This window comes from Hakea prostrata, chromosome 1, assembly GCF_041222555.1.
Source record: "Hakea prostrata isolate BN-2017 chromosome 1, UWA_Hpros_2, whole genome shotgun sequence".
Classification (NCBI taxonomy): Eukaryota; Viridiplantae; Streptophyta; class Magnoliopsida; order Proteales; family Proteaceae; genus Hakea; species Hakea prostrata.
Genome location: NC_142600.1, coordinates 19,761,105 through 19,786,955, shown reverse-complemented (window position 1 = coordinate 19,786,955; position 25,851 = coordinate 19,761,105). Strand labels below are relative to the sequence as shown.

General features: G+C 40.9%; 3 protein-coding genes across 3 annotated transcripts in view; 2 read left to right on the top strand and 1 right to left on the bottom strand.

The window, feature by feature from the left end:
• The first annotated feature begins 7,712 nt into the window (after positions 1 to 7,712).
• Positions 7,713 to 11,602, top strand: LOC149028134 (receptor-like protein 7). Its single transcript, XM_089168718.1, has one exon. It carries the CDS (start codon positions 8,087 to 8,089, stop codon positions 11,525 to 11,527), a length of 3,441 nt encoding a protein of 1,146 aa, XP_089024844.1. The 5' UTR covers positions 7,713 to 8,086; the 3' UTR covers positions 11,528 to 11,602.
• LOC149028133 (RING-H2 finger protein ATL66-like) lies at positions 11,345 to 13,463 on the bottom strand. The gene is made up of 2 exons (XM_089168731.1): positions 11,929 to 13,463; positions 11,345 to 11,531 (listed from the first exon to the last, which is right to left on the bottom strand). Exon 1 carries the CDS (start codon positions 13,039 to 13,041, stop codon positions 12,412 to 12,414), a length of 630 nt encoding a protein of 209 aa, XP_089024857.1. The 5' UTR covers positions 13,042 to 13,463; the 3' UTR covers positions 11,345 to 11,531; positions 11,929 to 12,411.
• Positions 13,464 to 14,250: 787 nt separating this feature from the next.
• LOC149028132 (azadirone synthase LFS-like) overlaps positions 14,251 to 25,851 on the top strand; it is a 39,142-nt gene continuing 27,541 nt past the window's right edge. The window contains exons 1-5 of the mRNA XM_089168744.1: positions 14,251 to 14,363; positions 14,574 to 14,766; positions 17,579 to 17,659; positions 17,901 to 17,952; positions 23,433 to 23,554. Of these exons, the coding sequence (XP_089024870.1) occupies positions 14,286 to 14,363; positions 14,574 to 14,766; positions 17,579 to 17,659; positions 17,901 to 17,952; positions 23,433 to 23,554 (526 nt within the window). The 5' untranslated portion in view covers positions 14,251 to 14,285. The remainder of the gene's footprint in view (positions 14,364 to 14,573; positions 14,767 to 17,578; positions 17,660 to 17,900; positions 17,953 to 23,432; positions 23,555 to 25,851) is intronic.

Sequence of the window (25,851 nt, the reverse complement as noted above, 5' to 3'; positions counted from 1 at the left end):
ACTTGATACTCTCTATGACTTGCTTCTAACTTCGATAGTCACGGTCAAAGTTGACTTGCCTAACAATAGATTCCAAGGGAAGATTCCAAATGTGATAGGAAAATGGTGGTGGCTGTGTTGTCCCCTGTTGATGAACACCAGGTTTTATTAAATTTCAGCAGCTCAAACGTCATGCCATGTACACATATAATTAATAAGTGAAAATAAAAATTAAATTTTTTAAAATGATTCAAACTTTGTTTTTGATTGAAATATCCAAGGTGGGCACTTGTCACAAATATAGTGTAAGTGTAGTTGAAAGAGGGTCGGGGGTTAAATGTTAGTAAGACATGTGTCTAGATTAGGGAATATGAGAGAATATAGAGGTAGAGAGGTCGAACGACTAGAGAGATACCCTAGTCTATAAATGTAACTAAGAAAGGTAATTGGAGTAAAGAAAATAATATTCTTAATTTCCTAACTTCCTCTCTACGTCTCTTCTTCTTCTTTCCTAGTTCCCTCTTCTAAATTGTTGTTCTCCTCCTCTAATATTCTTCTGCTTTAAGCTTCAGATATAGGATTGTGTGACAACACCACATCAGATGTATCTTCCCAAACGGATCTTAGGAAATCTCACTGCTCTGTATTTTCTCAATTTGTCACATTTTTTTTCATAACGAATCAAACTATGTTTTGATTGACTGGAATTGAATATAATATAGGTGATATGGAGTCCGGATCAGCTACCCATCAGGGTAGCACTCTGTGCTATCCGACGGTTTTACCACCATAAATAAAGGGAGACCCATAACGAATCAAACTATGTTTTGATTGACTGGAATTGAATATAATATAGGTGATATGGAGTCCGGATCAGCTACCCATCAGGGTAGCACTTTGTGCTCCCCGACGGTTTTACCACCACAAATACAGGGAGACCCAGGGGTTGGGTGATGAGATTTTTTTTAATTATTATTTTTACCTGTGGGTCCCACTGAATTTGTGGTGGTAAAGCCGTCGGGGAGCACAGAGTGCTCCCATGACCGGGTGATGATCCGAATTCCGTGATACGCACGTAAGGTGGACACCACATCAGATAAAGTGCCCAAGCAAGATCCTAGAAACCTCTTTATTTTCTTAATTTTTTCACAGAATGCTCTAACTGGTTGACTACCGTCGTCCCTCGGGAACCTGAAACCGCTGGAGTCATTAGACCTCTCTAGAAACAAGTTAGGAGGCGAGGCCCCTCAGCAAGCTCACAAAGTTCACATTCCTTTCAGTCCTGACCTCTCGTGGAACAACCTAATGGGGATGATACCTGTAGAACTCAGTTTCAGACATTTACACCAGCTTCCTATGTAGGTAATTAATGAAGGCCTATGTGGATACCCTTTACAAAGAATTTGCAGAGGCAGTGAAGTATATCTGCTAACATCCAATTCTGTAAACGAAGATTCACAATTTGATTGGAAGCTGTTCATATTTAGTCGAGTGGGTTTTGGTGGATGAATTGCAATGGTTGTTGCACCACAGATGTTCTGGAAGAAAGGAAATGGTATGACAAACAACTAGAAAGCTTTGTTTTCTTGATTATCCCCTCCACCTCTGACGGAGGGGAGACAGATGACAATAAAAAGCATCCAGAGATACAAGGAGATTCTGATGATGAGGAAGAGGAAGGAAACAAAGATGAAGAAAGATGGAGGAGATTTTATATCTTATGTTCCAAATTGGACAGTAGTAGGAAGAAGATTAGTACATAATCCCAATTGCTCATGTTGGGGGTGTCAACAGGCCGGTTGGGTTGGGCGAATCTTGAACCTTAAAAACTTACATGCAGACTAAAATTGAAACCAAGGGCCCATCCAATCCAACCTTGTAAGGGTTTGAGAATTCTCAACAAATCCGACCCTATTGGAGTGTCAGTATTTCTCTAAGCCCAACCCACCCTGATTAACCTTGATAGGGGTGGGTAAGGTCGGGTTGGCCTTAAGGTTTCAAGGGCTCTAAGACTATAAAGCTTCTCTATTTTTCTACACAGGATTAGATGGAACTATTTCTATCATTGTTTATGTGGATGACATCATCCCGTCATTGGTAGTTCCACTGGGTTGCACTAGCTCTTAATTTCTGACCTAGCTCAATAACACATTTGTAGTTAAGGATATTGGTTCCTCTCTTTTTTTTCTTCTTCATTTCTTGGCATGATTGTAACTCAAACCCCAATTGGTTTGCATCTTTATCAACAACAATACATTCTTGATCTTCTTCAAAGCCAACATGGTCGATTGCAAGCCTATATCAACCCCTATTCCCACCTTAGCCCATCTAAGCAAATTTGGTGGGGATCGTAGCATTTTTGGTGCCCTATAGCATGCCACTCTCACTCGCCCTAATATACCATATATTGTCAACAATGTGTCTCACTTCATGCACATCCCCTCCAAGGAAGACTAGCTGGTTGTTAAAAGGATTTTAGGTTACCTCAAGGGTACCTTTTCACATGATTTTCATTTTCACGAAGACCCATCTCTACATATTTTGGCCTATTCCAATGTTGATTGGGCTAGCTAACCTAATGATAGAAAGTCAACAAGTGGTTATGCTATCTTTTTGGGCTCCAATTTAATTTCCTGAAGTTCCCACAAAATAGGCCATTGTGGCCTACTTTAGCACTAAGTCCGAATACAAAGCATGGCCAATGCTGCAGCAAAGTTAACTTGGGTCCAATCTAAATTATGGGAACTCAATATTTAACTTCATCATGCCCCCACACTATGGTGTGACAACATTGGTGCTGCTTATTTTACTATTAATCTTGTTTTTCATGCTCGTACAAATCATGTCGAGATCAACTTTTTACTTTATTGGTGATAAGGTTGTACGTAAGTATCTAGATGTCAAATTTTTATCAAGTAATTAAGGATCAGGTGGTTTATAAATTCACAAAGGTTCTTCCTCACCAGCATTTTATAGTCTTACTCAACAACCTCAAGGTGTTAAGGACTAGTCTTCAAAAAAATATTAGCAAGTATTGCTTGTGCAAAGCCCTAAACCTAATGGACTCTCATCGCATTGAGTGTTGGCATAGGATAGGAGTTCAAACTCCGATCAATCGCATGTGATAACAATTTATCAACCAGAAGGATTCCTCTCACATACGATAATAGCTTAAGATGAATCTTACCTGAACTAAAACTTTTGTACATTTCAAAATAATTTGATTTCAAATATTTGTAAACCTTATCAGAGGTCGTGTAATTAACTCAAGTTTCCAAAAATTCTAAAACACATAGGGTTCCTTCTATAAGAAGTGGTGTAGTACATTGTTTTAAAACAAAGTAGAAACCCTAAGCTATAGTGGGCGTAGGTTGTTTACAACTTGAACTGCTCTAAACTCTCTCTCTCTCTCTTGGCAATGTATTTAAACCCACCCCATCTCTACCCTCTTTTTTTGATCTAACAACTTCATTAGGCCTCCATGAAATACTTGCCTACGGTGCTTACCTCACTTGGTTTAATAAGCAAAAACCTCCACACCTCGCCAAAGAAAGGATTGACCATCTTTTCGGGTGCCCGTTGTGGTTAGCTACACGAATGCTACCCTGAAAACTCCCCCTACTTTCGGATCTGATCATAACCCTATTCTTCTTACCACTAATCCCTCAGTGATAACTGGAATAAAGTTATTCCACTTCCAAAATGCATGGTATCAACATTTGGATTTTAGTGATGTTGTTCAAAAAGCATGGGACGAAATGGGACCAATCCCTATGGAAATCATTCTTGCCAACCTTTCCCATATTGTTACAGCATTGGAACAAAATTACTTTTGGTAGTATCGACAACCTTTTTGGCAACCTCTAAACTGAAATTGAATCTGGAATCCTATCCTATCCTAATGGAGACCTAATTGCATCTAAATTCATTTCCTAAAATGGGCTTTGAAGGTTGACAAATTGTTTTGGATCCAGAAATCTAGGCAAAAGTATATTTCGGACAAAGATGGAAACACAAGAACCACCTTGCTTCAAGAATTTATTGTTAGAAGAGCAAAATTGATGCCTTAGAACACAACAGGTCTGTAATCCATAACCCTAGAGAGATTGCCAATGTCTTTGCAATGTTTATGAAGGATCTCTACACCTCTAGGGAACCCTTATATCCACTTTTTGTTGAGGAAATCTTTCCATCCCTTAGCCCAAATTGTTTTCCCATGGGAATGTCTGCTCCCCTGTCTTTGGATGAGATTAGGACATCTCTTTTCTTCATGGGACCACATAAAGCTTCTAGTATAGATGGCTTTAATGTTTTCTTCTATCAGAAATACTAGAATTTGGTCAATGGTGAGTTGTATGATTTTGTGAACAACTTTTTCACCAGCCTTTCACTACCTTTTGGAGTCAACCATACCCTACTTTGCTTTATTCTTAAAAAGAACCAACCCAAAATTGTGTCTGACTTCTAACCAATTAGCCTTTGTAATGTCGGTGACAAGATTCTAGCTAAAATTTTGGCCAATCGTCTCAAACCACTTCTTTCAAGTGTAATGTCCCCTTGTCAAGGAGCCTTTGTGTCTAATAGGCAAATTAGCGACAATGTCATGATGGCTTAAGAAAATTTTCACTTTATGAACAAGACAAAGGAAAAGGTTGGCTATGTAGCCCTAAAGCTCGACATGTTGGCATAAGATATGTGGTTGAATGGGGGCATCATCACCAAGCTGTCTAAGCTATGGGGCTTTTTTGCACATTTGTGCAACATGATCCATAAAATAATATCTTTTGCCTCTTTCTCAATAAAGTTAAATGGAAGTCCTCATTTGTGCTTTATTGGAAGTAAATGGCTAAGGTAGGAGTGTCCCCTAAGTCCCTACCTTTTTCTTATTGTAATGGAGGTTCTCTCTAGACTTCTAACGGAATATAGGAGGTTGGATCTGTTTCATGGTATTAAAATTGCTAGAAAAGCCCAAGAAATCATTCATCTATTATTTGCAGATGATACATTTTTTTTTTGTCATGCTGAAAAAGAAAATGTGCTGACAATAAAAGTTGTTGTTGAGCTTTTCTCGGATATCACAGGACAACAAATCATTTTTGAGAAGAGTGAAGCTTTTTTCTAAAAATGTTGAACAAGGAAATAGAAATGTTGTCTTGTCAATTCTGGGTATGGTAAAAATGAATAAAAGTGCAATCTATCTTGGTATAAATTTATTCCATTAAAGAAACAAACAAACAAACAATTTGTAGTTTCTTCTCACCAAGATGAATAACAGATTGTCTACTTGGAAGACTATAACTTTATCATATGCAGGAAGAACAGTACTGATGAAAGTTGTGTTTCAACCACAATCCCTATACCACATGCAATGTTTTCGATTCCCTAAAATCTTCTGCATAAAACTGGACTCACTTTGCCAACGGTTTTAGCTAAGCAAGCCCTCAAAGTCAAACCCATTAACCCTCATCTCTTGGAATAAATGTTGCAAACTGAAAGAATATGGAGGATTGGATTTCAAAAGAATTGAAAGATATAAATTGTGCTCAACTGCTTAAACAGGGATGGAGGATGATTAATAATTCAGAGTCTGTATGGGTGCAACTCTTGAAAGCTAGATACTTTCCTAACACTTCACCCTTTGATCCTAAACCTAAAAAAAAAAGGAAAAAAGAAAGGGTCATGGACTAGGATAGTATATGAAGCATTTTACCAGTGCTCTAGACTATGATCCTACAAAAAATTGGAAATGACAAAACTACATCTTTCTGGTTTGATCGTTGGGTAAAAACAATTGTTGATCATAGAGTAGGTCAACCAAATATTCAGATTTGGCCTACTAAAGCAACATTGGAAGAAGTAATTAATTCCGAAAGGCAACAAAACATGGAGTATCTTCTCAATTCTAATTTCTCTAATCTTGATAATCAGTCTACCATTTTCAATTCTTTCACAACTACAGTTCAATTATTCCAAGCCTAAGATGAATAGCAATCTTTAATCTCGACAAATGACAAATTCTCTGTAAAAAAAAGCAAGGAAAGCTTTGGCGAAATTAAAGAACCAGAACCCACATTATAATTTACTTAAGATGGTGGAATGTTTTTTAGAAATTGTCACTTCATCCTAAGATTAAAAGTTTTTTTTTGGTGTCTCATGAATGCAAGGCTTCTTGTTAAGACAATCATTTCCAAATGGATGGCAATCAATCCAATCTGCGAGTCATGTGGCACTTCTGATGAATCAGCTTGGCATATCTTCCTTTCTTGTGAATGGACAAGAGGATTTGGGCGGTGGGACCATTAGGACTTTGAACGGAGTTCATTTCCAATTACTCTTTCCTTCAATTATGCAACTCTTTCTTTCTAAACTCAAACTTGGAAACCCAATTCAAGAAATGGGTTTTTTTTTTTTTTTTCTTTTCATAATAACCTATTACTCCATATGGAATGAAAGGAACTCTAAGGTATATAATAATAAAGAACACAACCCCATCAAAGTGATGAACAATGTAGACAAATGGATAATTGATTTATATCTACACCATGAGGTTATCATACAATGTACGAATCTTGATGACAACCACATACAAAGCACACAACCATGCATTTGTGACTATTTAAAAATTTCAATTTTTTTTACTTGCCTACTTTATTTGCAAGGGTACATAATGAATTTCTAAACAAGATAAATTGGAATGTGGGACTCTTTTGGGATGACAAAATCCATTTTGTAAGCACAGGCTAGTCATGCTCAAAGACAATGACAACAACACATGGCCTCTAAATTTGATACCCATTCTGGTAGAAGTTACTAGTATTACTTAGAAATCTTAAGCTGTGTGAACTCCTACCCCACACCCTGAAAAAATGGTTATTAGACTTAAGTCCACCTAGTTCTATCGAAAGTGATAATATAGGACTCTCTACTTTAAATTGTAAATGTATGCACTATTTCAACTGAATGAATTTGTTTTCTTGTGAAACAAGAAATTTTCCACAATGAGAAAAGGGTAGATGGGAAATTGGGAATATCCAAGCATTTTCTTTTTTGGCTTGGTAAACGACAAATGTAAACGTGTTATCTCATTTAACTACAGAAAGGAGGATAAGACCAACCATGTGATTTTTCAACCCTCAATAAATTAGTCCGAATTGAAGCCTGAAGTCAAGACATCAAAATAATTCCTCAACGATAACTTTATTGAGAAATCCGACGGGTACAAGAGGCTTTAAGCACTAAGAAAAATCTTTTCTATGTAGAGAAATTCGATGATACGTGTTGGACTCGGAAGCCGGAACCTTACGAACTGTCAACTGAAGAATAAAATTATTGAACCTCAATTGTCAAACAAGTGGGCATTGCTGCATCTGCATTCCCATCACACTTCCAGTATGTGGGGTGTCTGAAGTTTTACCAATCTGCTACACGAGAAGTAAGAGACCCGTATGGAATTTTCTTCACAAACGATCAATGATGGGTTAGGACCACCATCAATTATTGACTGTGGGTTTTGTTGCTATCTGTTTACTTGGAATTCTTTTTTGGGTTTTCTGGTAAGGATTTACATAGTTAATCTGGTAAGCTTATCAGTAACACCAAGAACACACGCACAGGTATGCGAATTGTTTGATTTGGTGGGAGACAAGGGGTAGAGGCCAAAGGTTCCTAACATAAGAGATACTATAAACTAATAAATAAAAGCTCATCGCCATCGAAAGTCCATGGTCGACCCATCTCTGCAAGCGAAGTAACTCTGGGGAAAACCTTGAGCTCCAAAACCACAAAGTCGCTGTTGGAAAATTCAAAACAGAAGAATAGTTTTTTTTTTTTCTTTTTCTACTTCTTTGTGTTGGATTTAACGATAGCCGACAGAATAACGCGTTCAATTATGACAACCAGAACCATCAAAGGCATTGTGCTCTGCTCTGACCAAACCTCTCTATCCCTATCCTTCCCTCTCTCCTTCAGTCGTTTTAAGTGTCAGCGTTCAACGCCGAGCCAGCCATTTTGGTCCGTCACAGATCGAACCCACGAGGTAATATCAAGTTAACAACCACCCCATCTATTCTCTCTGTCTCATGGGTGTGCTTCTTCTTGATCACATCCAATGAGATTTCCAGTGTTTTCATGGGGCCTTCTCCTCTACCCTGTTTTAGTTGTGTTCTCCATTGATGAAATTTTGGTTGGCGGCCAATGCCCCGAGGATCAGAAATCTCTGTTGATTCAGCTAAATCAAAGCCTCTCTGTCAATTCGTTTGCTTCAAAGCTTGCGTCTTGGAACACAAGCACCCATTACTGTAGCTGGAAGGGCGTCACCTGCGACAAGGATTCAGGTCATGTTAAAGATCTCGACCTCAGCAGCCAACATATATCCGGAGGAATTGACGATTCAAACAGCAGTCTCTTCAATCTTCGATGTCTCCAGAGTTTGAATCTGGCTAACAACTCCTTCAATTCTACGATTCCATCTGGGCTTGGCAAACTCTTCAATTTGAGCAACCTCAATCTGTCCAACGCGGGCTTTACAGGCCAAGTTCCAGCTGAGATCTCCACCCTGACGAGGTTAGTCTCTCTTGATCTCTCAGCTACTTCTTTGGGACAGGCGTCGTTCAGAATCTTGAGACTCATAAAGCCGGATCTCGGAACTCTTGTTCGGAATCTATCAGGATTAAGGGTTCTCCGTCTTGATGGAGTAAATATATCAGCGAATGGCAGTCAATGGTGTCAGGCCTTGTCCTCTGCACTTCCCAAATTGCAAGTGTTGAGCTTGTCCAATTGTAATCTATCTGGGCCGCTGGATTCTTCACTGGCAAAACTAAATTTTCTCTCACAGTTTCGTCTCAGCCAGAACAATATATCTACTCAAGTGCCAAGATTCTTCGAGGATTTCAGAAACTTGACTGCCCTGCATCTCACTTCCTGTGGGTTGCAAGGGAAATTCCCGGAGAGAATTCTTCAGCGAGCTACGCTCCTAAGCCTCGATGTGTCGCAGAACCCACGCCTGCATGGTTTTCTGCCGGAATTTCCTTCCAACGGAAGTCTTCAGAACTTGATACTCTCTAAGACTAGCTTCTCAGGTTCGTTACCAGCATCTATCGGCAATCTTAGTCTTCTATCCAAATTAGAGCTTACGAGTTGCAGCTTCAATAGATCGATTCCATCCTCTATTACAGAACTTAACCAACTTGACTCTTTGGACTTGTCGTTTAACGGCTTCACCGGCCTCGTGCCTCCATTGCCTGGAAGTCTAACCCAGGTAAACCTTGCCCACAATTATCTAACTGGTCCAATTACGGACACTCGTTGGGAGAAGTTCTCGAAGCTTGAGACTCTTGATTTAAGAAACAATTCATTTAATGGAACGATACCGTCGTCCCTGTTCTCCTTGCCAGCACTGAAACAGTTGCAACTAAACCAAAACCAATTTGCAGGCCAACTCAAGGAGAAAAACGGTACGTTTTCAGCACCACTGGACACTCTTGATTTGAGTAGCAATAATCTGCGGGGACCAATACCATTATCAATATTTGAACTCCGAAATCTAAGTGTGGTTACGCTATCTTCCAACAGTTTCAATGGCACTATAAAGCTTGAGATGATTGGGAAACTGCAGAACCTCGCCAATCTTGATCTTTCCTACAATAGCTTGCAAGTCGAAAATGCTGTTCGTGATTCTAACCATGCGTTCCCCCAGCTCCGCACACTGAAATTGGCTTCCTGCAAGCTGCAAGGCTTCCCTGATTTCTTATTACAAAACCAATCATTATTGAGTACTGTAGATCTGTCCAACAATCAAATCCATGGGCAAATACCCACTTGGGTTTGGAAAATTGGTAATGGGTCTCTTAATTATTTGAACCTTTCTTTGAACTTCCTCGATAGTCTGGAACGACCTCTGTCGGATCTGAGTTATGCTCCATCTTTGTCTGTTCTTGACCTCCACTCCAACTTGCTCCAAGGACCAATGCCAGCTCTGTCATCAGACCTCATATATTTGGATTTCTCGAACAACAACTTTCAATCCATCATCCAGTCTAATATCATTGCTCACCTTGTGTACACCATCTACTTTTCTCTCTCAAGCACTAATCTGATTGGCGAGATCCCTGAATCACTGTGCAATGCTGGTTACCTTCAAGTTCTTGATCTGTCTAATAACAGCTTGAGTGGCACAATCCCCTCATGTTTGGCTAACATGAGTACTACTACACTGACGGTACTGAACCTTCGGCGTAATAAGTTTGTTGGCCATATTCCTCAAGAATTTCCGGATGGGTGTAATCTAAGGACATTGGATCTCAGTGGGAATGGCTTAGAGGGACCATTGCCTTCGGCGCTGGCTAAATGCAAAGAACTGCAGGTTCTCAATCTTGGGAATAACCAAATTAATGGTTCATTTCCATTATGGTTGGGAAGCTCCACTGAGTTAAGCGTCCTTGTTCTGCGCCACAATAGATTCAGTGGACACATTCAAGGTGAAGATTCAAATGTTACTTTCTCAAAGCTACAGATTATTGACCTCTCTTCCAACAAATTCACGGGCATTCTTCCCACTCAATTCTTCAAAAAATGGGCAGCAATGATGGTTGTTGAGGACGGAAAACAGTCGAAGATTAAGCATGGAACGTTGAAAGTCAAGTTCCTGAAGTACAGTCCTCAAATGTACTATCAGGATACAGTGACAGTCACGGTCAAAGGACAAGAGATGGAGTTGACAAAGATTCTAACTGTGTATACCTCCATTGACTTGTCAAACAATGCATTTGAAGGGAAGATTCCAGATATGATAGGAAACCTCACTGCTCTGTATTTTCTGAATTTGTCACAAAATGCTCTAACAGGTGGAATACCTTCATCCCTGGGGAGCCTGAAACAACTGGAGTCACTAGACCTCTCAAGAAACAAGTTAGGAGGGAATATCCCTCAGCAGCTCACAAAGCTAACATTCCTTTCGGTCCTGAACCTCTCGTGGAACAACCTTACAGGGATGATACCAGTGGCAAATCAGTTTTCGACATTTACACCAGCTTCCTATGAAGGTAATGAAGGCTTATGTGGTTTACCTTTACAAAGAACCTGCACAGGTATTAAAGTATCACCGCCAACATTCAGTTCTGAAAACGGAGGTTCACAATTAGATTGGAAGTTCATATTTAGTGGAGTGGGTTTTGGTGGAGGAATTGCAATGGTTGTTGCACCACTGATGTTTTGGAAGAAAGGAAGGAAATGGTATTACAAACAACTGGAAACATTTGTTTTCTTGATTATCCCCTGGACCAGGGATGGAGGGGAGACAGATGACAATACAGAAGTACATGATTCAGAGACACGAGGAGATTTCGATGATGATGATGAGGAGGAGGAGGAGGAGGAGGAAGAGGAGGCAGGAAACAAAAATGAAGAAAGATGGAGGAAATTTTGTGTCTTTTGTTCCAAATTTGACGGTACTAGGAAGAAGATTGTACATAATCCCAATTGCTCTTGCCATAGTACGTCTCCAATCATTTATTTTGAAGATTTCGAGTTCGCAAATTTTCCAAGTCTTTGATGTTCTGTATATAAACAAAGAAAAATAACCTATTAAAAGAATCATAGATTTGTCACCATATGTCTAGTTTTCTGTTATTTAATAGTTACATAAATAATATCAAGCTTGTTTTGGTCATTCATGAAACGGATTTTTTTGGTTTGCCATAGAAAATTTTCTTTGAGGAATTCCATCAAAGTCGCCTAACAATAATGTGGGAGGAATGGGAAACCAAATATGAAACTTGCATCAAATTTAAAATCTGCAGCCTTTAAACAACAGAGACTACTACCTCAGGCCAAGCACGCATTCATCAAAGTCTTAGAATCAGAAACACATTCACAAGAATTGATCTGTCGGCCAAGATAAACATATTTTAACGTTATTCAACAACAAAAAAAAAAAAGGAAACCCAGTTTCACCTTTCTCTCAAGTTTCTAAAGTGCCCAGCATTGCGCAACTACCTGGGAGTTTCTTGAATGATGCAGCCTGATTGCAATGCAAAACAGCAGCTCGCCAAGAGCTTGAAGAAAGTCATGATAGAAAAACAGCTCGGACGACATAAGGGTGTTCTAGATGATCAAAGGAAAAGCAATTAAACAAGTAAATATGAATACCAAACCTTACCACAACTCTACAGAACGACGTCAGACGCTTCATCCTCAAACGTGTAGCAATGGCTATACAACGGTTATCATTACTGTCTCCACTAATTCATTGTGCTATACGGCCTCAAACTGAGAGAGAAACGAAAAGACCGAAACAAAAGAACACAGATTTTGCTACAAAGTACCAATTGGAAACGATTTAAGAGGTATAAACAGCTTCGTAGAGGAATTGAACAGGACAAGAAAGAGAGAAAAGATTTGCGATCAATTGGGCAATAGTTTTAAGGACAGAAAGATTTACAATTTGAAAATTATTAGAACGTACAAATACCTGCACAGACGAACAGAAAGGGTTTTGTTAACGTCTCTGGTGGGCAAGGAGCCACTCAAGCGAGACGATATCCTTGATTGTTGGAAAGAGAATTCATGGGATAACTGAGTCAGAGGTGAAGTTGATTCGGAGAGAGAGTCTCGACAGAGTGGACAACTCGACTGGGTAGCGAGCCACTTGTCGACGCAATCGGGATGAAAAGCATGACGACATTGAGGCAAAACTTTAACTTTCTCTTGGTCTTCGAATGTAGTGATACATATAGAGCACTGGGTTTCGTCCGCCGGAGAAGTAGAGGAGAAGCGGTGCAAGAAGATTGGCAAGCTATTGATGGTGGCCAGGTCGAGTCCCACTGATCGACTCAGTGGTGCCGCCGGGTGGAGAGTGGAGGCGGATAAAGCAGCGGCGGTGGCGTTGGAGGTGGCAGAGCGTTCGTGATCGAGGTAGATCCATCTAGCGTAGAAGCAGAGGAGGGTGAAGAGGAGGAAGAAAGAGAAGATGATGACTGCGAAGAGGAGGGGTTGGCCGTGGATTTGGAAGTTCTTGTCTTCGAGCTCGTTGTAGTGCCAGTGAAATGACTGGCTTTGAGCTGCCATAGGATGCAGAGGTCGTAAGATCGGCAATGAGGCGCATGGTCACGGCCACAGGGCGGTGATGGTAGTGGAAAGGGTGGTTGTGGTTGAACTTGAGAGGTGCATCCTTGCCGTTGTCATGCCCCGCCCGGTGCCAATTGAGCTGCTCCCAATGCTGTGTGTCCAAGCAACCCTCTCTGCAATTTTTATCATCTCAATGTTCTCTTTCCCTCTCACCCTCCTTCTCTACAGTTTTGATCATCTCAATGTTCTCATCGAAGGGGACAAGCGTTGTTCGTTCTGTGGCACAAACACATTATATGCTACTTACTGCAAGCAACCAAGCAACCAACCTGGAAACATTGGTTGGTGTTCTTTTCCTGGATATCCGATTATAGCATAATCAACAATTCTTTCTCTCCATGTACCACCCAAAAAACAGAGGGGTCAAGATGGGCCAAGGGGGACCAGGATGGGGTGTGAGCCTGTGACTCTGTTTAACCAAAAAAAAAAGCCTGTGACTCTGTGGGGGCTAGGTACAAGGAAAGGAGAGTCTAGATTCTCTCTACCCTCTCTACCCTCTCTACCCTCTCTACCCCATGGGTTATTCATCTATTCTTTTCACATTTATAATGTGTTTCACATAAGGTTATCGATGGTACCCGGCAGACCCATATATATATAAAGTTTGGTGGAAAGAAGTCTTTTTTTTTTGGGTCAAGTTGAAAGAAGTCAAGAACATGTACAAAGGAAAGCATCTGGTGATGCTAATTGACAACCCCAACCTCACACCAAGAGCCTTCAGCAGTTTTTTTGTTTTGGCCAAAAACAAGAGAGCCTTTCAGCTGAATATTATTTGAATGCGGGGTTTCAAATGCCAACCCAGACCTACATTCGCAGCCATGAATTTAAATTGAATTGTAAATAGATTTTGAATTTAGAAAAATCAAATCGAATCACAAGTGTATTCGTTTTGGATTTGAATTATCTAAATTGAGAACGAGAGTATAAACTAAACACATTTGTACCCTTAAGTGCTATTCCCATCAGAAAGAATTGTTATCCGAAACCTCAAGGAGTTGTCTCAATCGATAAAGATTTATAATTCTTAGTATGAACATTTAATTAAATGAAAAAAATTATATAAATTGGTATTATAAAAAATATAAATTGGAAAAAAAAAATAAAAAAATAAAAGAAAAAGAGGAAGATTCCGCTTTGACCACAGGTGAACTGTTGTGCCGACTGCCGGGAGCCGAAGTAAGGAGATGGCAGAAACTGTTGAACTTCCGGTCATCGACTTGTGCTCACCGGATCGCATATCGACTGCTAACTCAATTCGCAGAGTACGACCTTGGCGCCCTACACTTTTCGTTTTGTTCTTTAACTGTTTAGTAGAGAGTTCTTTATTCCAGCACTGAAGATAGTTTTGATTATCTTGCTCCTCAGTAGATGTAATCTTTGTTTATAATTTGATTACTTTCGTAGATCATAGCACTTCAAAAGACTTTTCTTGGTCCTATTAAGGTCGACGTTACTGAAATGGGTATTTTCAGGCTTGCGTGGACTTTGGTTTCTTTTATCTTGTAAATCATGGGGTTGAAGAGGAGCTTCTTAAGAGAGTGTTTGAAGAGAGTAAAAACTTCTTCTCACTTCCCCTGGAACAGAAGATGAAGCTGGCACGGAAAGAACACAGAGGTTACACCCCCTTTTATGTTGAGAAGCTGGATACTTCGTTGAATTCCAGAGGTTTGTTCCCTTTTATCAGTATTCCATTCTTGGTACCCGTACTCCATTTCTGGGCTTTCTGATGTGTGCTAACTTGATAAGTCTTTCCTAGTTTTCTCATGGCCTGCTATATAGGTGATAGGATCAATGGCCAATCCTGGAGATAAAACATTGGATGGGGACGTAATACCCATCAGCTTAATGGTGTGAATTGGGCCCACGATTGAGTCATTCACTGGATTCAGTGTGAATGATAAAATGAAAGACATAAACTTGGGTGCCAAGGTGTCAAATGAATTCAGTGCTAGTTTAAATGGTTCTAAACTAGTCTATAATGCTGAGATATGTGTTAAGCATGTGGTCTGAATTGTGTTAATTAGGAACTGGCGGCTCACAGTTTTGGGTGGAGCATGGGGCAGATTCTATGGCCATGACTAACAAGATATACATCATCCCACTTAGGAGAGTGGGCACAAATTGCATTCATATGAAATAGTTTACAGTAGGATAAAAACTAGAGTTCACCTAGAAGCACTATTCTTCTCTCAGGCAGCTTAGCTTTGGATCAACTATAAAGCCATTCAAGGTCTCTGATAACTAGTTGGATCACAATGGAAAACTTATAAACCATCAAAAAATGGATTTCTTCCTCTGTTTCTTGTGGGTTGATGATCCTGCAAAGAAACTACACCATTTTGTGATCTCTTAGTTGGGAGAAGTGGGAGAAGTATTCTCGTTGGGTTGTTGAGGCAACCTGCCATATAGAAGCTGATTTGTGTGTTCACATTGTGGGATGGTAGGCAGCTCCTCTGATCAGCCATTGGCAAGTTTTATGGTCTATCATAACCATATATTGCTCCATGTTGAACTGTTTCCCATTGCTAGTGGACACAAATTTTCAAGAAGCTTTATTTTTATTTTTTATTTGTATAATCATTTTCAAACCCATATTTATCAAGTGAAATGTTATGTTGGACCAAAACTTGATAGAGGTAGATGGTGATGTGGACAACTCATACACAAAATTTGATTCCCAACATAATTGCCATGTCACATAAAAGAAACAATCTGTCTCCATGTCTCCGTGGCCCATGTAGAAAACCCTTTCCTTTGTTTATAACTTAAAACTATACCCTGCTGGGAATAGATCAGGCCCAACTTCTCTCAACCCAGATTTCTTCAATCTGGTGCAATGAGCAAGCAGTACTTGATCCTATACCTAAACAACTAAATCGGCCTGGCCAATAGGGCTTGTTGAATCTCTGTTATGTATCATCTGTAAGGCAGGTAAGCTCAAACCTTTTCCGGAGCAAGTGATGTAACCCAGGATCTAGGGCTAAGGGTAAGTTGGTAATTTCCCTAGATTTAAGGGTTGCCCAGTAAATCCAGCAACTAGGAAGGCTGAACTAGGAGGTTTAGGATATGCTGAGGCCCTAAAAACCCTGCTGTACTTGATAACTCAGATCTGAAAATTCAACTGAAGTCAAATTAGGATTTGTAAAGGATTCGGCTAGGGTTAGGGAAGGGAAGCAACCTTGCTGTCCTGCAGTTTTGGAACAGTAGATGTGATATTCTACAAGTGCAGAACTGGTGTCTAAATTATAAAGTACGGCCAGAAGTGTGAACAGGTCCAGATTTTAGGGTTTTAAAAATTCTGCAGAATTCCCAAGGAAGATGATGGAGTACAGATATTTTCTGGATTAAAGGGAATTAGGTTTAATTGGGAAATTAATGATAGGGCTATGTTCTAGGATTAGGTGTGATCCTAGGGGAAGGGGAAAGGGGTCTAAAGGGGCTGAGGAGGTAGACGTAGATCTAAAAGGGGATGGGGCTGCTGCTATCGCAGGAAGAAGGGGAAACGGGGAGGAGCCTATGGTTGCCAGGGGAAGGGGTAGAGCTTGGCTGTAACTGAAGGGGAAGGAAGAGGGAGTACTTGTGATGGGATGGGGGTGGTTTTCTAGGGTTGTGCAAGAGGGGAGGCAGGGGAGTCTTACAGTGGAAGGGGGAAGAGTTTCTAGGGTTGCGCAGGAGAGGGGAAGGGCTGTGGACAAGGGGAAAGGTGGGGGGTGGGGAGCGGGGAAGCTACTGTACTTGGCTGCTGTGAATGTATGCTTGAATGCTTTCTGAAAGCTTGAAGGATGTTCTTGAAGATTGAATGCAAAAAATCAGAATGCTCAACTTGACAACCGCAAGGTCCCCCTCAAAGGAACCTTGCCACACCTTGGCAATAAACACTCAATGACTCAACTTCTTTAATCAATCAAACTAATGGGCTATTTATAGCCTTCAAAAAAGACTTTAACTTGGGTTTGGATTCCCAAATGGATAAGGATCCCCACCACTTGACCAAAACACTTATTCTGGGGGGTATTTGAGCATTTCGACTCAACTCATTCTTTTAAGCTGTACTTTTGGTTTTACATTTTCTGGTGTATTGTGTAGAATGTTAGGCTAGCCTGTTTGTCCTATAAATTTGACCGGTCTTAATCAAACCATGGTAGCGGGGAAACAGAGCCCTTCCCAACGACCATTCCACTTTCTATGCTCATTTTTCATTGTTTTCTTGGATTTTATCATGATGCAGAATTGAATAGTTGATGTGGATCTCTTTTGCCCATTAAAGTTGCCTTTAGTTTCTCATCAAAAGAAAAATAACGTGGTCGATAAACTGCTCTCCCCTCCCTGCCCGCCCCCACATTCCCCCCCCCCCTTCAAAAAAAAAAAAAAGGCTAGTTGCTACCCTAGCATCCTGTAGATTCCTTGTTTCACTTACCAAGTTGAATGGCTTGTGGAAATGACACTGGACTTAATCATCCTTAATGAATGAAAACAGGTGATCTAAAGGAGACTTTCTACATTGGTCCTATAGAAGGCACTGAGACACTAACTAATTTGAACCAGTGGCCTTCAGAAGGTATTTGTGTTTTTATCTTAATTATTTTGGTGATCATTGAGGTTTTAAATTGTATATTTTTAAAAGCTACTAGTGGATTAACAAGAATAGATGTCCACTGATTTCTCCATCTCATCTGAATCCTTAACCTAATAAAATCTGTATGACTACACTTCCTTCAGTGCCTGTGAGAACATTTTTTTGTAAAACGGAAATTTTCTTGTGCAGAATTCTCATTGCTTTTTTGCCTAGGTGAGTGTAGAAGCTCTGCCATCTTGGAAACTCACAATGGATTCTTATTATCGGACAATTATGTAAGTTATGATAGCTTGCATTTTCCATCTAATGTGAAGACTTAAATATTTTGAGTGACTGATTGAGTGAGTGAGTTGAAAGCAATCTGATAAGAACCTTCAAGTTGACTATGAAATTCAATCTCAAACAGCTCTTTTTTTCCCCCCCCCCCCCCCCCCCCCCCCCCCCCCCCCCCCCCCCCCCCAACCCCCCCCCCCCCCCCCCCCCCCCCCCCTTCCTACCCCCCCCCCCCCCCCCCCCCCCCCCCCCCCCCCCCCCCCCCCCCCCCCCCCCCCCCCCCCCCCCCCCCCCCCCCCCTTTTGGCCCTTCCCCCCCCTCCTTCTTCGTGTCGTTCAAAATTCCTCAGCCCAATTGCTTCCACCGTAAAAAACTTACTCCCCTCTCTGCTCTTTCCTCCCTTTTGGGTTTCCCCCTTCTTCCTCTCGTTCTCATCTTGGTCCCTTGTTTTCTCGCCCTCTCTTTCATCACCACCCAACTCCTTCGTCCGCCGCCTCAAACCTCGAGCTTCGAACCCTCAGCACCAAAATCAGAAAGATGAGTTGCATAACTCGTGCACCAAACCCCAGCCCTAATATAATAAGGCATGAACCATACGAACCAAAACCGGTTCGGTTCAACACTAACACATACAAGATTACCAGATTACCCCAACATTCTCCCCCTTAATCTGATCCCCAAAGAACTAACTATAGTGAATTGGATGCACCGTCATCATCCACTATACCCGCACACACAGACAAAGAAAAACATAGTACAGCATAAATATGCAAAAATACCTGACACACTAACCATGCAACACTAATGACTCCATGCGATATACCATCCTCCACTGTAGAGAAAACCTACTAACTCTCTCTCTCACTCATACAACATAGACACACATGCACACACCGCATATATCCCAGCCGAGATACATAAAGTTATAAATTTGGCACATCTCCCCTAACCCACAAATGCAAAACCCGATAAACAAACAAATAACCACAGACACACCCACATCTAAACAAGTATATACAACTCAAACTTCCATATTACTAAGCACATCACCAATTCCCACAAATCAACAATGTAAATTTAAACATGCTTTCCCTCATTATCTCTTTCCTTTTCACTAGTGAACCATCATTATTTTATCCCCAGAGAGTATTTATGTCTATATGTTTGTTCTATCTTACGATTCTTACATGAGATAGCACTCTTATCACAAACAACTTTATCTTCAAATCCAGTTCACTAACAAACCATTCAACCATATACTTTCTTTAACACTTCGATCCAGCTCCTCCAGTCCACTATGCTTTGTTGCCCTTCCCCATCATTCCATACAAGAATAAAGATAATATTTCTTTATCTACTTACTAGCATATCTATCTATCCTTCAATAAATCCCTGTGGACTTGAACACTAAACCTTTATCGTACCTTTCAATACCTTAAACCACTTAGACACCAATGTTCTTTACCGTTAGACTAAACCTACTCATACACTACGATACATATCTCTGTACTATCATAGATACATAAAGACCTAAAACTATAGGATCTTTCATTTTATCTTTTTCAAAGTTATTCTTGGACAATGATCATTTAGAGTTTAAAATTAGCTAAACATTTACATGTTTACATCCATGTTAAACTTCTCAACACTTTCAATAAATATAACCTCACCAATGAACATAGTATCCTCCCCCTTATCCCTATGAATCTCATCCCTAAAATTTTCTTGGCTGTCCCAAGTTCCTTCATCTCAAATTCAGATTTCAGCTTGTTCTTAACATCTTGAATAAGACTAGAATCACCAGCAATCATATATCATCACATAAGTATAAGATATAACCCAGAATCAATAATATACTCTCTCCTTTTCTTAAACCCTACACTCACACAATGAATCACTTTATTCCTTGCCTAGAGCCTTTTGTCCTGAGATTTCTTCCAGCGCTTTATTCTCTCCCTCCAGATGCCTAAGGTAGTTCATATATATCCTTTCTTCTAAATTGCCATAAGCTTTTCCTCCATTGCTCTATTGTCATTTTGTTCACCGACACAACAACCTTATAGTCTTATACTTGCAACCAAAAATTTCATCATAATCCACCCCTTCTCTTTAACAAAACCCTTTCACAATCCTGGCCTTATATCTTTTGGAATTATCAATTCCATCATCTTTGATTTTAAATATCCACTTACACCTTTGATCCTTGGGCTTCAACTAATTCCCAAACATGGTTCTTATTTAATGAATCTAATTCATCTATTTATGCTTAACCCATAACTCTTTATCTTTGGAACCCAAAGCTTCTTCATAGGAACTAGGTTCTTCTAACCCATATCGAGACAGATATCGGTCTCATGTCAAGTTGGCTACAGACCTTCTAGGTGGCCTAATCATTCTCCTAACTCTTCCCCCGCCATTGGTAACTACTCATCGAACTTCTTCCACCTCCCTGGAAGACTCGAAGGCAATGGCCCACTCTCTCTCAACTACACCTCGCTCTTTTTCCCTATTAGGGGTCTCTTTTGGTTCTAATCGTCCACTTAAACATCCCTCCCTATCAATTTAAGTCTTCATTCTTTGATCAGTGATTCTTGGTATTTCTGAAGACGGGAACACACTCTCCCTAACATCCCTCTTAGTCTTACACCCCTCCTTCCCTCTTTTCCTTTCCCCCTCGTAACCTAATGCTCTTTTTACTCCGGTTCTATTTTCCTCTCTCATTCCCCCATCCCCGGTACTAAACTGAGTTTCCCCCCCTTTCCTCGGGTTTTCCCTGTACGGGACTCCTTTGTTGTCTTTTCCTTCACCCCCCCTTAGTACCCCCTGAGCTACATCTAGTCTTGTTTAAAATTGTCCTATTCATTCTTTCAGCAAGACCATTTTCTGGGGGTGTATTTAACATCCTATGCCTTTGAATCCCTTTATCATTACAAAATCCATTAAACATTTCATTAACAAATTCTAATCCATTTCTCCTTATGTTTTCTTTCCTTTCCTCTTTTCTCCGCCCCTACTTACTTTTCGTTTCTCCTTGGTCTTCTGATCCCCTTTCCTTGTCTCCGATAAATTTTCTCCTCCTCTCCCCACATCCTGTCATATTCTTTTCCCCATAGTAGACCCCTCCGCTTCCGTCTCTTCCTCCTACTCACACTCATTATCTACTCCTTCCCCCTTTTTCTTCTTCTTCCTTTTTCTTTTTCCTCCTCTCCCCCTTATATTTTTCACTTCCCAGTATTGGAGATATTATTAGGAATTACTACCATCCTCCCTCGATGCCCTTTACATCTTCCCTTGATATACTCCCCGATCGTTCCCCCGTCCTCTTTTCTTTCTCTTTGTCGTTGTTCTCTCTTAGTAACATTTATTGTATTTAACATTCCACCAATACCACTACATCCTATCTCTTCCCTCTCTTTGCATTATTCAACTCCCGTGTCCGGTAAGTGTGCCTTTATTCCCTTCTAATCCTCCTTCTTGCCTACTAACCTCATGGTGCACCTCCCGATGTCTTCTCATTCTTCCTTCTTGGGTCCCTATCTGTTTCTCCTTCCTTCTTTTTCTCTTTATCCTTTTTCTTAATTCCTCTTTCTCGGCATCTCTGTTTGTTCCTTGTTTTCCCTTATTATTCTTTTTTCTCTCTTTCTTCTTTTCCCTTTCCTTTTGGTCTCCCTTTTTTCCCTTCCCTTTCCTTTTCCCCCGCCCTTTCTTCCCCTTTCCTCCCTTTCTTTGCATCTCTTGTTCGGATGTTTTCTCTTTTTTTTCTTCCCGGTATCATTTGTATGATTCATGATATCAGTCCCGATTTTCCAATTTATCTTTTCCGTATTGGCTAAGTCTTAATAAGCTTCTTAAATATATCTAGGTTCTTGTCGGTAGTTGTAGGGTCCATCTTAACCCATCAACTTCTCCTTCATAAATTTTTTACCTAGTTCTTTTCTCTTATCTTCCCTTTTCCAACTTTTCTGGGGGTGTTTCTTCATCATCAAACACCCGATGACCCCATCTCGTGATGTTCCACTCCCAATTCTTCTCCATCCTTCTCCTCACTATCTCTTTCGAGCATCCGGTCTCTTATCTTCTTCTTCCTTGCTCCCTTCCTCTTCCAATCCCAGTCCCCCCTCCTTCTCTTTTTCCCCGCCCCCTGGGTTCCACTTGGTACTGGGTCCCTCCCTGTCCTACCTCTCTCCTGTTTCCTCCCCCGGGTGTTCCTCCCCCGTCTTCCCTTTCTTGGCTCCCTTTGACCCGTCCCTTCGTTTCCTTCCTGTTTCTTTTTTTCTCGTGTTTTCTTTTTTCCTTCTCTTTCGTTTCCTTTCTTTCCCTCTCTCCTTTTCTCTCTTTCCTTTTTTTCTTTTTAATTACCTATCATATCGATCATCTACCTTACTCGTTGTCCCCCGTTATAATCCTTACGGCATACCCGTTATTACAATCTCGTTTATGGACCATCTGTCTTCCTCTATCTTAGATGATCTTTCATACGTTATACTTTTTGAATGGAACTATAAAAACAAATCATCTTCTACAGATATTAGCGATATTGGTACCCGGCACCTTAACCGATGCAATCTTCAATTTGGTTTATTGTTTTCACATACCACGCGGGACCATCCGATGGCTCATCCAATCGGATCGTAAATCTTCCTCTCCCTATTGCTCGGACCGATCATCGGGTAAATTGGAATAACGGAGACAAGCACTGTACGGTTCGCGCCTACTCTCCGGACTCGTATGAATCCATCCACTATAGGTATGGGTGATTCTTGAGAGCGAGGAACATATACCGTATACACTCTCCGTTCTCAAGATCATCGGGTCGCCTTGCTCTGCGATCGGCCCTCTCTTTCATCCCAACACCCTAACCTGTCGTGACCGCGCGCCTGACCCTCGCTTCGCCCGGCGAGAGCACCAAATCGAAATGGTTGCATAACTCGTCGCCCCCCCCCTAAAGGCATGAACCATACGAACCAAAACGGGGGCGCGGGGGATTTTGGTGGGGGGTCTTTTTTGTTTTGTTTGGGTGGGTTTTTTTTTGTTGGGGGGGGTTGGGGGGGGGGTTTTTTTTGGGGGGGGGGGGGGGGGGGGGGGGGGGGGGGGGGGGGGGGGGGGGGGGGGGGGGGGGGGGGGGGGGGGGGGGGGGGGGGGGGTTTTTTGGGTGGGGGGGGGGGGGGTGGGGGGGGGGGGGGGCAGGGGGGGGGGGGGGGGGGGGCACCCCCCCCCCACCCCGGGTGAATTTATCATAGGTCAATTTCCTTCAACCCAGCTCCATCTGCCTCCTTATTGCATTTTGAATATTAATTTTCTAAAGTAACCAGTAGGGTCTGATATTTCTCTTGTAACCATGAAGCCTGGAGCTGCAGGGCCAAAGTCCCTGCTTGGGAAGAAAATAATCTCTTTCTTGGCATGCCACATGTTGTATCATAATTTATAATTGTCAAACTGGTTCTTGGTTTCAGCACAGATCATATCATTGTGTTTTTGTCAGGACCGCTGGGAAAAGTCTGATCTCTTTGATTGCTCTAGCTTTGAACTTGGAAGAGAACTTCTTTGTGAAAACAGGAGCATTGGATGCGCCAATGGGATTTGTTCGTCTGTTACACTATCCAGGTTTGATTTTGGTTATTGATTCCTGTGTTTGTTTTTATTACTTAAACGGTTGGTTGTTTGAGCTGCATGTTTTAAGTATTTGTTATAAGTTACTGTTGAGAAACACGATATTGGTAGAATGGCTTATCGATCAAATGATCTCAAGCCCTCTATTTATAATTAAGTGGAAAGTACACTATTACAAGGAATAGAATTTTACATGAATACAAACTCTAATTGAACTCCTAGTAGAATCCAACACTCCCCCTCAAGTTGAGGCATAGATATTAGTCATGCCCAACTTGCCTACAATAGGAAGGAAATCTCTTTCTTTCAAACCCTTAGTGAAAACATCTGCTACTTGGTCTTCGGATCTTACAAAAGGCATGCAGATAAGACCTTGTTCCAACTTTCCTTTGACAAAAAACCTGTCAATTTCAATGTGTTTAGTTCGATCATGTTGGACCGGATTATTAGCAATACTAATAGCAGCTTTGTTGTCAAAATATAATATTGTAGGGTTTGGAACTTGGACTCCAATATCTTGCAACAAGCCTTTCAACCATAGTAGCTCACAAACTCCACGAACCATAGCTCTATATTCAGCTTCGATACTTGATAAAGCTACCACATTCTGTTTTTTACTTCTCCAAGTAACTAGAGTAACTCCAATAAAAGTACAATAACCTAAAATTGACTTCCTGTCTGGATATCCAGCCCAGTCCGCATCAGTGTATGCTTCTACTTGTAGATTATCAGTGGGTGACAACAGTATTCATTTTCCAGGAGTTTCCTTCAAATACTGTAGTATTTTGGTAACAACCTTCATATGAGCTAAATATGGATCATGCATGAATTGGCTCACTATCCCTACAGCATAAGCGATGTCTGGCCTGGTGTGGGACAAGTAAATAAGCTTCCCTACCAGCCTTTGGTATCTTCCTTTGTCCACTAGTTCTCCCTCTTTTTCTTTAAGTTTAGCTCAAGCTTCAATAGAGGTATCAACTGTTTTACACCCCAGCATTCCCACTTCTGATAATAAATCTAGGACATACTTTCTTTAGGATAGGAATATACCCTTCTTCAAGCCACCTCAATCTCTAAGAAATACTGTAACTTCCCTAGATCTTTAATTTCAAACTCTCTGCCAAAAAAGTCCTTCAACTTTTGAATTTCTTCACCATCATTCTCTGTGATGACAATATCTTCTACATATACAATGAGAAGTGTGATGTTAGTACCTGACTTCTTGACAAATAGTGTATGATCAACATTGCTTTTTTGTACCCAATAGAAGTCATTGCCTTCAAGAGATGTCCAAATTAGCATCTAGGAGACTGTTTTAATCCATAAATTGACCTCTTCAACCGACAAACTTTCCTTGCAGTATTGTCATCGGAGAAACCATGTGGGATTTTCATATAGACTTCTTTCGCTAACTCCCCACGTAAGAAGGCATTCTTTACGCCTAGTTGGTGCAAGTTCCAGTCTTTGTTCACAACTACAGACAACAGAACTCTGACAATGTTTAGTTTCACAACAGGGGCAAAAGTCTCCTGATAATCATTCCTATAAGTCTGGGTAAACCCCTTTGCAACTAGTCTAGCTTTCAACTTGTTGACTGATCCATCCATATTTTGTTTAACCACAAATACCCATTTGCAGCCCACTGGTTTTTTTCTTGGAGGAAGTGTAACCAGCTCCCAAGTGTCATTTTTCTTTATTGCTTGCATTTCCTCTACCATAACTGCCTTCCATCTCTTATCAACATAGGCTTCCTGCCAACTTTTAGGAACAGATACAGATGACAGAGAGGATATAAAAGCACGGTAGGAGTCAGACAAAGAGTTATAAGAAACATATTTAGCTATGGGATGTTGAGTACAAGATCTGACTCTTTTTCTAATAGCAATAGGAAGATCAGAAGAAGATACCTTAAGGGAATAGTAGAATTTGATTCTGGAGCAGGAGACTAAAGTGGTAACATATCACCTTTCTCCACCTGCTTTAGCCGGTTGTAATTCTTCCTCTGATAAGTCTGCACCTCCTTATTTTGGTCAATCTGGTTTTGAAAGACCTCAACAGTTTGTCTCATAAGAGTGGTCTCCCCCTGACTAGGTTCTTCACATGGTTCAGAAAACAAAGAGGGTGGATTAGAGTCCTCAGGTATACAGGCCGAAGTCTCCCCCCGGTCAGGAAACTCTTCTGGGACTCTTAAGTTGTGTTGGTGTGTGATTGGAAGATCTAGAGTCGGAAAGAACACCTCTCCTTTAGGACTCTCCCCTTGGAGAGGTGTATAGTAAAGGCAAGACTCATTA